We start from the raw sequence: 13706 nt of genomic DNA, 5'->3' as shown, positions 1-13706 counted from the left end.
TTTGGATTCAGGTTAAATCATCGAGTTGATCTATATGTAAAATTGGCCCGTTTTTTTCAAAGTAGCACTTTGGCAGGTCTTAGACTTTGTTAAGTACTGAACAGAAACATCAAACCCCTTTGCTTGCTTTACTTACTCTTTCAAAAAATGTGTGAATGTTCTGGAGGACAGAATCAGTCATTAAGTTAAATGCTAAATATGTAAAATATTCATACATGTACTAACTGAAATTACATCCATATCACTGTCTATGCATACTGTATGTGTGTGCATGAATTTGCAGTATTTATATCCTGATGTGTCTGTTCTTTCGTGCATGTGCATTTTTTTCCTTGCATGTAAACTTTGTGCACTCAACTATCTTAAAGATTGCATGTCGTGGCTCAAGTTCTACAGTTTCTTCTTCTACCTCAGTTTTACCGTACTCAGCTGTAAACCTCGTCCATATTTAATAACCAGTCTGTTGCGGTTTGGCTTTCAGTGAAGTGAAACACATAATCACACAAAGAAAAGCTTACATGACACGTCTTTATCAAAGTCTTACATGGCGTTGTTCTGATTACAACAGCTGTGTTGTGTTTTCCTAACACTTTGGTAGTGTCAGTCAAATGGCTGAAGTTTGATGAATAGAGGATTATTGTGGTCTAGATAATGAGCGGTGAATGAAACAACTATGCTTATTCAGTGAAACATATTACCGTTATCAACAGACTGACATTATCTGGAAAAAAAACTATTTAGAACTGTCCATGGTCAAGGTGGTAAATTTACGTATTAATTTTAAAGACTTTTTTAGTTAAAAACAATGTAATAGAGAATGCAGTGCATACATATTCCAGGAAAAGTCAATTGCATCTATACATAAATGATATTTTTGCATAAATTTTTGCAATTTTCAGACTTTCTGAGTTCCAAAATTGTATCAAATACATGTTTAAAACTCTGAGAGGTCTACGCACTCATGTGCATTCATATGCAGTACACACAGTACATGTACACACACAAACAGAAACATGCTGTCGGGGTTAAGGGAGTCAGTGGAAAATGCATATGCAATAGGCACAGCAGCTGCGCCCCCAGAGGCTTGCATCTGGTCCAATCTGGCAACAAATCTCTTTACACTCTCATACATGCACCTGCCAAATTCACCTGCTGCTGGAGCCAATGAGCCAGGGAAAAAATGGGTTTGGCACATAAGAGTAAAGAAGATTCTCCGTACTGAGCACATAAAGCTTTTTCAAATTAAAATTTGCGTTTTATCTTTTGTAATCACTGTAATTGCAGATTTTCAAAACACTCGCCTGCATTTGCTCATCCTTGATTTTTCGGTTCTTGAATAAAAAAAATAGCTGGAACTGAACATTTAAATTTAAAGGTAACACAATAAACTTTCAGGAAGCAATCATCAACTAGGAGACTTGGTAATCACTAAATGAGAAAGAATGAGTCTTTTGCCAGACGTTGACAGTGTTATCTTCTGAATGGTACCATGGCGGCCCCTATCAAATATGATTAAAATGAATGATGGGAGCTATCTGCTTTTCTTTCCCCAGGTCCGTATATTTCCTTACCTGATTGGTCGAGAATCAGCCTTCGCAGAAAATCTAAAATGGATGGCGTGTGCTAACAAAGGTGGGCTCTTCAAAGACGCTACTTTCTCTCTCCCTGTAATCTGTTTTGGTGGGGTAAAGTTGCAGCGTGTCACTGTCAGCTGGAGGAAAAGTATTACATTATGCAGCTCAGGATTTGTTTGGAGTTTTTGGCACATGTGTCTGTGTGCATACATACACTAGCATAGATGAGTTTGTCGGCGCTCATCAGCATAAGCAGGTGTATGCGACAGGAGGCAACGGGTTCCAGTTGCACAGGCCAGATGTGTCATATTACTTCTTCTTTGAGCTTAAAGTCCAAATGAATCATAGTGATGCGCCACTTTCGAGCAGCTTTCTGTGTGGTCATGGTTGTCTTAATGCGTAGAGCACTTTCCTCCAGGATCTATATTTAGCTGGGAGGTGGCTGACAGAGACAGTCTGGCTCCATTTCCTCAGGCTCCAGCAGATAAGACAGGCAAGTCACAGGTCACACAAAGGGTGTGTGTGTGTGTGTGTGTGTGTGTGTGTGTGTGTGTGTGTGTGTGTGTGTGTGTGTGTGTGTGTGTGTGTGTGTGTGTGATACAAGAACATCCACAGTGTTGCTTGGACGTGATATCAGAGAACCCATCCAGTGTCTTTGAGGATATTAGACGTCTGTGAGTATTCTTGTTTGGCTGTGCGCTTGTATGCGCTCGTGTGCGCATGCACCAGGGAATGCACATGTTGCCCTAAGGCTGTTGCAAGCAATGTGATGTACACATGAGACCTGTTTGGTTGCTGAAAACATTGTGTTTGTTTAGACTTGTGTATGTGTGTAATGCTATAGTACAGATGTTAATGTGTGTGACTGATGATGATTCAGGGGGATGACTGTGACTTTCTCTCCATCCCGGAAATGATGCAGAACAGTCTTCTGTCAAAAACTCTGCGTGGCCCAGAATATTAGCAGGACTGGAAATGCTATGAGTGTCACAGTGCAAGTAAAGCTACTTTTGGCTGCTTCCTTATTCACGAGGAGTCGCCAGAGCGGGTGGCGCCGCATGTTTGATTTGGCAGATTTTTATGCTGGATGGCTCTGATGTAACCCCAGAGGAATTTGTTTGGGATAGAAGTGGTGCAAGTATCAGTAAAATAATGTTACATGTTTTCACTAACTCTCAGCATTTACCGTATATTTACTATCCATCCATTCGCTTCCGCTTATCCTTTTCAGGGTCGCGGGGGGCGCTGGAGCCTATCCCAGCTAGGGCAAGAGGTACACCCTGGACAGGGCGCCAGTCTGTCGCAGGGCCAACACACAGGGACAGACAACCAGTCGCACTCACATTTACACCTATGGTCAATTTAGATTGTTCGATTAACCTATCTCCACAAGCTGCATGTCTTTGGACTGTGGGAGGAAGCCGGAGTACCCGGGGAGAACCCACGTGAACACGGGGAGAACATGCAAACTCCACTCAGAAAGACCCCGGCCTGATGGTGGAATTGAACTCAGGACCTTCTTGCTGTGAGGCGACAGTGCTAACCACCAGTTTGTTGCTTTGGACGGTCGATATTATTTATTAAACTCGTCCCCTTTCGCTACCTCTACTCTTTGCATCTTCACATTTCCTTCGACCTCATTCACACATGTATTCTGTCTTTTTCCTACTGACTCTCCTTTCGTACCTGCATACCTCCGCCTCCTCTCTGGGGTTACTTCTATCTGCTCCATATTCTCACTACAAATCGCCGTGCTGTCTACAAGTAACTTTAGTGTCGTTTCAGATGTTCTTAGCAATTATTTGCCAAAATGTGTATCAAAGCTAATCAACACCCCTTTATAAATTGTTTATTACACGTGCAATTTAACATCTTAATTGTATTCAGATTTAAACGCTGCATCAGTACTTGCCTTGTTGCAACCAGTGCAGGAGTAGTTTTCCTCTAGTGTCTTTTGAGTATTCTTAAATGTGGTATATTTCTGCAGGTAATCAGTACTTTTTTAAAGGCCATTTTAACAGGAAGCAAGGCAACATTTCTAAGTATTCTTTAAGTCATCTAGATTATTTTACCGGCTGGGTTGATGCGCCACATCTATCACAGATCTGTGTATTGTGTCTAGACTTCAGGTCCTTTCTCCCTGTGGAGTCAAAGTTGTTGCCGGGAAAGATGACCCCAACATCTATTTCCTCCGACGAGCTCTCTCCTAATAAGCAAAAAACTTAGTTTTGTTGTAAAATACTTTTACAACTGTGCACCAAGAAAGCGCTTCCTTACACGATGATACATTTTTCACTTCCACCTCATCCATTATCAGGACACCTTACGGGATCTTATTTGCTACATATGACCCAGACCAAGGTCATGTAAAAATATATTGATGCCCTCAACCTGTCCACACCTTGCTGAGGCTGTATTGTTTGTACAACATGGGTACCATCCACTGAAAGTTGGGAGCCTTCATTTTTCTTCCCCTGGCACCTGGCCCTGATGGCTCAGCTCGAAGGACGCCCTCAGCCTTCGAGAGGGAGCAGTAATTCTCGACTCACTACTGTGATGAACGATGCAGTTAGACTAGACAGTGTCTTTGTGTGTGACATGCGTCTGTATGTGTGTGTTCTCATTGCACCGTCTGGTGGAATAATGGCTCCAAATGCCTCTGAGGATAAAAAAGACCTGCAAAGGTTCACTTCCAGGTCAAGTTCTGTTAATATACTGATTACAGCAGTTATGTGATATCAGCACTTTTTTTCAACAATAGATTTTATTTTTAGTTAATTATTCTATTTTGGGCTTTACTATAGATATAGTTTTAAGATTAGCTTATAATCAGTGGTGCATATTATCAGATATTTGGGCTGGGTTGATGCGCCACGTCTATCACAGATCTGTGTATTGTGTCTAGACTTCAGGTCCTTTCTCCCTGTGGAGTAAAAGTTGTTGCCGGGAAAGATGACCCCAACATCTATTTCCTCCGACTATGATTTTCTACTTGAATGCCCAACGGTGATGGAGGCAGTTTGCTGTTTTTACAGCTGGGTGAAAATGTGGTGGGCTTTTTCTTTTCCCTTATTCATGGCGCCTCTGTCTCTGTCTGACTGCAATGCTGACTCTCTTCCTCTCGCTTTTTCTGAACCTCCTCCTGAGATAACAGTACATTTCCTCCTTCACATACACATTAGTATCATAACGATGGCATTGCCATTATGGGAGATGGAATCGCTTGTAGTTTAGCTGAGATATTTTTGGTCTTACATTTAGATACACATGCATATACATATACATTAAAACCCATGATGGTTGGGTCTTGCTTGAATAGTTTGCGGAGGATACTTTAAAAGTTAGTCATGCATTTAACCAAGTTTCCATCATGCAAACAGCAGGTCAGCAGCACTGCATCCCAGATGTAGTTAGTCTGCATTGTTATTAAAATAGTAGCAATGGCTTGGAATATGTTGCTGGCTCCATAAAGCTAAAATGTTTTTTCAGGCATCTGATCTGCCCTCAAACAAGCTTAGAAACACAGAGCATGTGTTTTTGGGCAGTAGTGAGTTGGACTTCTGAGCCTGTGCTGCCTCATTGTTGGCAGGATCTAACTTAAATAATTAATCTACTTTAATTAAGAATGAACAATTCTTCATTTCTGTTTATCTTTCTCCTCCACTTTTTGCTCAACAGGGTATTTCACTCAGATTTCCACACTGGCAGATGTGCAAGAGAACGTGATGGAGTATCTCCATGTTCTCAGTCGTCCTAAGGTGATCGACCGGGAGCACGACACAGTTTGGACTGAGGCCTACATCGATAGCACTGTGAGTTGAATATGCCTTCGCTTGCTACATAACTCCAGTTCACGTGGTCCTTGATAGCCTCACATATCCACTGGGCTGTTGTAGGCTTAGAAAACTCCATAATGGGCTGAATTGTTGTATACATAAACCACAGGACCTTTTGTATAAGTTCATATTGTGAAAACATGTATTTTGAAGGGGAATGAATTAAACAACCCAAATGAAAGTGATCGAGGGTGAAAGACGAGCAGAGGGCTGACAATGTTTTCTGCATTTGTACCTTTGACTGTGAATGAGTTAAATGAGTCTGTGTGTAGCAGATGGACCCATTAAGTAAACGAGCCTCCTGTGTGTGCTTGGGAGCTTTGTAGGGTTGCAGCATTTTCAACTCCAGACAGTCTTAGGAGAATCTTTTTTGGGGCATTGCCCATAGTTGACCTTTCCCGCATGAAAAAGTCTCACTTCAGATTTATTGATAGTGGAAATACTGTGCTTGGTTTAGAAGAGGGTGCCATCATACCAGAGCATGATGGGTCACAGTCATTTGCCTTTAACTCACCAGGGCATTTATGTGGGCTCTTCTCACATGGATGCAACGTTGCACAATTGTACTGGGGAGCTGCTATAATAAAGTAAATGTAATGTCTGATCTGAACGCATGGGGCATTTATTGTTCCCACATGTGCCATCATTAGGTAATGTCTAGAATAGTTCAGGACTTTGCTGTGAAAACTATGATTTCCAATCTCTAAATCTCCTATCACCATACTGGCCGACATACTGAGCATAAGCAGGTAGTGAATATTGTGAATTACAGTCAAAATAATAATATTTTCTGAAATCGTGCATTCGTCTCCTGTACATCCTCTATAGTTGAGTGGCAAAACATCCCGAAAAACCCCTGAATGATAATAACAGAGTTAAAAGGACGAATCCTCTGTGATCCAAAGTCAGCACACAACATGCTGCATCATTCACCACACTGGTCCTTCTTGGCTTACTGTGTTAGACACGCAGAGAAAATAGCAGGAGTTAACAGTTTCTGTATAGATTAAGAGTGTGAGAGCTTTGGCCATGTAAAGGCAAAGGTAAGTGCCCTCCACTAGAAATACCCACCACGCAATCAAAAAACCACATAAAAATAGACTCTTTTCTCTCAGCTATCCCTTATGTTTTACCCTTTCCTGTCTTTCTGTGCTCATTTGTTTCTCTTTGTCCTCATTTTCCCTCCCATTTATCACAGAAGTGCATACACTCAGCGCTGACCTAACACGTATAAGGAAATGCTTACGTTTTCTTGCAGTAGGAGTTACGGCACTTGAGTGTTGATTCCTCTCTGCTGCGGCCCTTTTGACTATAAAGTTTGCCTCTCTTGAGACAGTCGCTGTTTTTAAGTTGTGTTCAATGTCAGTGGATTGTATGTGCCCACTGGCACTCCATTCAGTGAAAATTGCACCGAAAGGCTTTCTGACACTTATCCACAAATGTATTGACCCTGTCTCTCCTCCTCATCGTCATCCTCCTTCTCACCTCCTCTTCCTTCTCAATCTGTTCTCTTTAGCTCCCCCAAGCACAAAAGGTAAATGTGGTTTGAGGTCATTGGTGCATTGTGCTGTGGTGAGGCCTGCTGTGTGTCATGTGCATTTCTTGTGCATGTGCGTTTCGGTTTCTAATATCTGTGAAATGAACTATCATAGCGGCTCGTGGCATTTTCTTATGTGTCGTTGTCATATGTTGTTTGTCAACTTCCTGATTGAAGCCATGCCTCATGGTTGTCATGGGTGCCATTCACGCGCTCTCTTTTGCACGTCTGATTTCGCATTCGCACACGTCTGTGCACAAACTCGCTCATTCTTCACTGGTGATGCTATGTTAGCCTTGCTTTGCCAGTGTCTCTGGGCTGGCATTGTGATTATGTGTGTAAATGTGAGGCTTCATTTTGTTCTTTGGCCTGTGTGATTTTTGGTGTGAAAACAAGATTGCCTGTGTTATTTGTTTTGGTAGAATTCTCCAGAATAAGCTGTTTTGTCATCTTCTGGGTGAAAATCCAATAGTCCATAATGGTTGGCGGGATGATCTGTTCTGATGCCTTTTTATCATTTTCAGTGTTTTATTTTTCCAGTGATTTATGAATCGTATGTGGGTTGAGATAAGCAGCTCTATAATCACAACAGTGATGATGGCGAAACAAAAGAGCGCTCTGCCTCCCCATCAGTGTGAGCGAGGCACAGCAGTAGCATTACACAGCTGGCAGGCCGTATGTCTGACATAGTGCTGTTAGTGTGACAGACCCGAGCTGATTGACAGCTCAGCAGAAAACTGAAATAGATATCATTTTATTAGGATTAGCGAGGAATCTGTACCAATTCTTTGCATATAATTGCCCCAGCACTGCTCTGGCCTGGGTGAACACACATACACACTACTCCAGTGACAGAAGGATGCAAACATGTGTGATAAGAAGTGAGCAAAACTCCTTGGATGGGCTCTGTGTTAGAAAATTGATGAGCATTTTGTTCCAGGACTGAAGTGTATCATCTTTCCTTCATGCTATCTTTCCCCGGTTTTCTCCCTGTCACTGCGACCCAGCAGTCCGTCTTTCTTATCTTACCTTTCTTTTGTGTTTTGTTTTGTTTTATTGTTTCACTTTGCTTCTTCGCCCCTATCTCTTTCCCTCCACCTGTGCTCTCCTTTCTGCCATCCTCCCTCTTGCTCTCCTATCCCTCGTTCCACCAGCTTCATTCATCATTCTCTGGCTCATTTGGCTTTGTTTCCCACTCTGCTGGATGAACTGACACTGGAGCTCAGGGATGATGCGAGGGAGGTGAGAGGAATGTGTCAGGGGGAGATATTTGAGGACAACGGTAGGGAGGGTTGGAAAAAGAATATAAGAGATTAAAGAATCATAAACATTGTGGGAGTGACAGGAGGAATTTGCACTGAAGTTTCAAAAAACGAGACTGATACTTGATTAAGTACGAAGACCAAAAAATGGGGAATCTGTGAGCGGCTGATTGCCTTTTGAAGATAAACTGAAATGCTGAGATGTTCAAAATGTCTTGCTGGATGAACATGAACTCCGCTATTTCAAAGCAAAGCATTAATATTGATTGAGGTAATTAAGAGCTTTCAAAGATAATCCCCAAACACCTGTGCAGTAAAAACATGTGCTGGATGTGTGCCAGCTCAGCTTCCCATCGGGTCTGTTTTAGTTTGCTCAAATTAGTCTGCAGAGGTGGCGTTGGCTCCCGCACACACAAACCTGGTCTCCAAGGAAACAGGGGTCACCTCATCTACCTCCATGCAATTTGTCACAGCAACCTAGATTATAAAGTGTACTATGAAACATAAAACACAGGCCAAGGGTGTGTATGTTAGCCCTCTGATGGGTATTGGTGTGTGTGTTTATGTGTGTGTGGGTATGTGCTAGTGCGGTGTCAAGTGTATTAATGCCCACTGGTGTTCTCGTTCATTATTTGACCCACAGCAGGGAAAAGAACTTCCACAGCTCCTTTACTCTGACTCATACAGGTAAATTTGCAGAGGCAATGATGATGCAGATTTGGCCCAGATGTGTGAGTTCTGACTTAAGGATTAGGGTTAGCACCACTTCCACTTTCACAGCAAGAAGGTCCTGAGTCAGCAACACCAGGCTAGGGCAGGCCTTCGATGTGGAATCCTCGTGCTCTGCCATAGGTCTTCGATTTCACACAGCATCTAAACACATGCAGTTACTGGCCTGGTTGCTTCAAGCTGGCTGCCCGTGCTCCTAATAATTAGGATGGGTTATGCAAAGAGAAGAAATCCCCCGTGGGGCTGAATAAAGTGTACCTTTTCTGTAGCTCTGATGGTGACTTTAAATGCACTGCCTCTTCTTATTTACCTAAAAGTATGGCAACCCCTGGAAGTGCATGGGCATTTTTACCAATTTGAACAATCTGGATTTCTGCTCAAAGGGTTCACATATTACAGAGTCTTCTATTGGGGTTCACAGGGATACAGCAGCCCACAGGACCAGTAATATACTGCACTGATTGAAACGACCTGGGCTTGGATATATCTCTTTAATTTATCCCGTTCAGTGGTAGCACGGCTGCCACGTGTTGCAGCTGCAGTATCTAGGTATGCTTCGTTCTCCCTTCTATGTCCAATATTGGACTCCAAATTACATTTAGCAGCTGTCCAAACTCGTGCCACTAATTCCTCTTTCCTCAGCGTCTGAGGGATATTGACAGATTTCCTTGTCATTACCTGTTATCTCTCATGGTAAAAAAGAAAAAAAGTCTTGGGGTGGGGAAAGCACTTTTACAATGTCGGTATAAAATTCAGTACTTTCTAAAGATGCGTGCTGATATTTAGTCAGTCCAACAAATTTAAAAGATGATATTCCTTTGATTAGTGCAGCGTAAGTAGAACATGCTTTATGCTTTTTGCCGCTCCGTGTTCCCCTGAACTATTGTAGATTTTCATCTTGGATTTATTCTTTGCTTAATGATCCAATTACTGATGCTGAATGGAAGAAGTCACTGACATTTAGACAGATTCAACATTTCTGGGAAGGCAAGGTTAGATCATATTTTTCAAGTACTAAGCCTTCCTCCAGTCTCCTAAGAAAACAGTGTCAAGCTTTCATCTGTAATGGATATCATCGTCAGATACAGACATCCGGTAGAAAGATAAATATCATAATTATCCCAGCAGTCTTTAGAGGGGGGGGGGTACCCAGATCCAGACTAGAAGCGCTGCCTTTGGATAAGCTTATTCTGCAAGAGATCAAAGGCAGACTCTGATTGAACATATTTTAGGGCAAATAATAAACATGAATAAAACATGTCGTGGAAGTTTAGTTGGTCTCTGAAGATGATCAGGTCCTCGGCTAAATTCCCATCAAATTCTATGCTCCACACGGATGTTTTGCAGCTTGAAAACACTGCTCAGTGTGACTGGGCAAGATGTTTCATATAAGATGCATGAAATGTGCTCTGTGGTTACATAAAATTTGTAACAAAAACAATGAAGTTTCATCATTACCTTCCCTCTCTTCCCTCCCTTTGGCTCTTTCTGTTTTTCTGTTTGTTTCTGCTTCACAAATCACTCAGTTGGAGGACGGTCAAGGTCCAGTTCTGATGACTACGGTGGCAATGCCAGTGTTCAGTACCAAGAACGAGACTGTAAGCTCACATACAGTGATGCAGAATTCACAACACATTCACTGCCTCGTGATTCCAAAGCTCGATGTCTCAAATGAAATTACAGCTTAACTGAAAAACTGAATTTTCCTCATGAGTTATTCCATCACGGGGAATTAGTCTTTGAGAGAATTGACACAAATGGTAAAATCATTGTTAATTTTTTTGTGTATTTGATGGATGCTAATATCACTTTGATTGCAGTTTGAAAATTGGGACAAAGCGGCGCATTACAAGTTGAATATTTTTATAAATAACATAAACGGAGGCACTGATGCGGCTGTAAAAGATTGTTATGTAAGTAACCTTTTAAACTGAGCTAACCAATTTTCGTATATTTGTGTGCTTGCAGAGAAACCGTGGAATCCTTCTGGGGGTGGTTGGGACAGATGTGCCAGTCTCTGAGCTGCTCAAGACTATCCCCAAGTATAAGGTACCACATCCAGCATCACTTAGTTCTTCCTGCACGTGATTAGGGATCTCAATAGCCATTATTCAATGTTTTACACTATCACACTGACTACCGAGGGTTCCCAATGCTTACTCAAGCAGTTTTATACACTTGTGCACATTGGCACAGTCCTGAATACCCATGCACACAGCTTTAGCTCACAAAGATGTTTTACTGCATGGCTACAACAGCCACTGTCTGTTTCCACCAGATCCTAGCAAGCTATCGCATAAATAGGAGAGACTGATTACACGATGTGCAACTTCTGTGCCCGTTACCCTCTCCTCTACACTGAACTCTGAACATGTTGCTCCACCTCTCCAGTCCCACAAGCGGTCCAAAACCCCACCTTATAATACATAAAATACTCCACATAAGTCAGTCCAGAGTACAGTAACTGAATGCAAAGCCAAGTCGCAGATACATTAGAGATGAGCTTAGTCACAGCTCCTGGTTACACTCGGTTCATTAATGCATTCTGCTCGTGTCCCCCCACCCACATCCCTGCACTGATTTCTTTTGTAGATCTGAATCTTGGATGTGTGTAAGGTGTTGACATTTGAAAGTGTGTTATTTGCTCAGACATGACATGATGAACGATGCCGTCCTTTCCCGTTGTGCGGGTCTCGGTTTTACCACAAAAACAAAGACTCTGAAAGGGGCTTGATTAACCAGATTTACAATTAGGTTCTGATTTGTTATGCATAATTTTGGTGTGTCTTTGTGTGTGCTTTTGCATATTCTACTAGCTGGGCATTCATGGCTACGCCTTTGCAATCACCAACAACGGTTACATCCTCACCCACCCGGATTTACGGCCACTCGTGAGTATTACCTCCAGGACATTTCAGAGTTTACTGAGTGTGACCCTTATTACCATAAAAATCCCTTTTAGGATGCACAGGTTGAAGTTGAAATGTGTTGTTCTGTACTGGATAGATGAATACACCCTCTCGAGTTCACATCAAGTCACTTACCAATTTTCTTTTTTTGTTGTCACACTGAGATTGTGATTGACTTTAACAGAATGGTGTGTAATTGTGTGGTACTCTGTGTGGTGTGCCTTGTGAGTATGCTGGCTGCGTGGTGGTATGTAGATGAGGAGAGCATGTTCCAGGCCTCTGCTGTTCTGTGAATAGACAGAGATACAGCTTCTGAATGGCTGTGATTAACTCTATTGTACTCACCCACTCCTCTCACAAGAGCTGGACGGAGAGAGTGTAGAAAGAGAGGGAGGCTGCGGGAACCTGCTGAATGTGAGGATAGGTGCAGGTAGGCCTGGTGTAACACTGGGGGAGAAGAGTGAGGTGCTCATATGGATGCCAGGGCAACAGATGAGATGGAGAACAGAGAACAGACAGTGAGGCAGACAGACAGATGGTTTAATAGAGGTCTAATTAAAGACGTTAATGACCAGTGTTTAACAGCTAATGAGGGGTGGGAGACAGTCCTCACTGACAGATTCAAAAGTAGACACACATACAGTAGTAACACAGACGCACACATAAACACACACATACAATGCAATTAAAAAGTTCAGTACTTTGATCTGTTTCACCTTCATTTAATGGGTCAGTGGTCAAGCCAGTGAGCTGCCCAGCAGTGGTGTATTCCTGGAGCGTTGCATCCTGACGCTTGATAGATTAATAAAAGTCACATATACATAAACTGTTGTTGCACGGTTGAATTCTTAAGAAGTTATCGGTGCTTTATTAGGCTGAAGCACTTGATTAAATAAAGGAATAGTGAAATTAAGACTAAACTATCCAGCTATTGGCCCAAGTGCCAGCAGGTATGATGACACCACCTTTGTATAGGTGTACGTAAAATGAAGACTATTCTAAATCAAAGTCGTTTCAAATACAGCTTGTTGGACAAAAATACAGATTTTATGGTTCTGCCTCTGTATGTCACCACAGTGACAAATCAAACAATCAAGACATGATTGAAAGGAAACTTTCAGCTTTAACAAAAAAATGCTTGACTGTTTAAACATTATGGGAATTTATACACAGACCTGCATTTTCAGAGGCTCAGAGGTAATCGGGGAACTGACTGACAAGCAGTCATGGCCATGTGAAGCCTTTGTTATTTCATAGCAAACGAAACAGACATGACATCTGAAGCTGATGCAAAGTGTTGAATTTGTATTTTATAGCTTCTTGCTGTAATTTTCACAAAGATGTGTCAATTCAAGAGAGGGAGGCTGAAGAAACAAAATCAACCTGTCAGAGAGACAGAACAGAACAAAAGGCCTGAAAGACCACAGGAGTCAGCTAAAGTGAATGATGACAGAATCATTTCCATGGTTTAGAAAGACAGCTTCACAACATCGAACAATGACAGCAACAAGCAAGAGAAGTCTTCATGAATGGAAATATGGAGGATTTAAAAAAGATCCAAACACTGGTAAGAGCCACTGAAAATGTATAAAAACAGCTGTAATTAACCTAAACAGTTAATGCATTTTTTTTAAATTCCTTGGGTTAAAGTCTGCACATCAGCCAAGTGTTGATTGTGGTTGTGTACAGAGGCAACAACTACCAACACTGTCTTTGTCCAGCACGTTGTGGAACTTACTGGATTGTTACCCTGAAATATGAAGTTATTAATTATGAAGTTGACCGAGAAATAAAGCAAAACTCTACTAATAAAGTGGGCCATGGTGTTAAAGTCGTATTAACGTATCACGGGGCGATCG

The 13706-nt window shown here is 42.0% G+C and overlaps 1 protein-coding gene across 1 annotated transcript in view; it reads left to right on the top strand.

Annotated features, from left to right (window-relative positions):
• cacna2d3a (calcium channel, voltage-dependent, alpha 2/delta subunit 3a) overlaps positions 1-13706 on the top strand; it is a 138927-nt gene that overhangs the window by 89739 nt on the left and 35482 nt on the right. Inside the window, exons 11-15 of the mRNA XM_085393552.1 lie at positions 1554-1632; positions 5253-5386; positions 10465-10536; positions 10907-10987; positions 11755-11829. Of these exons, the coding sequence (XP_085249678.1) occupies positions 1554-1632; positions 5253-5386; positions 10465-10536; positions 10907-10987; positions 11755-11829 (441 nt within the window). The remainder of the gene's footprint in view (positions 1-1553; positions 1633-5252; positions 5387-10464; positions 10537-10906; positions 10988-11754; positions 11830-13706) is intronic.

The sequence above is a fragment of the Rhamphochromis longiceps genome, linkage group LG20, assembly GCF_057381845.1.
Source record: "Rhamphochromis longiceps isolate RC_006_pf linkage group LG20, R_longiceps_female_GT1.1, whole genome shotgun sequence".
NCBI lineage: Eukaryota > Metazoa > Chordata > Actinopteri > Cichliformes > Cichlidae > Rhamphochromis > Rhamphochromis longiceps.
The sequence above is the reverse complement of the archived record's forward strand: the minus strand, read 5'-3'. Positions and strand labels throughout refer to the sequence as shown.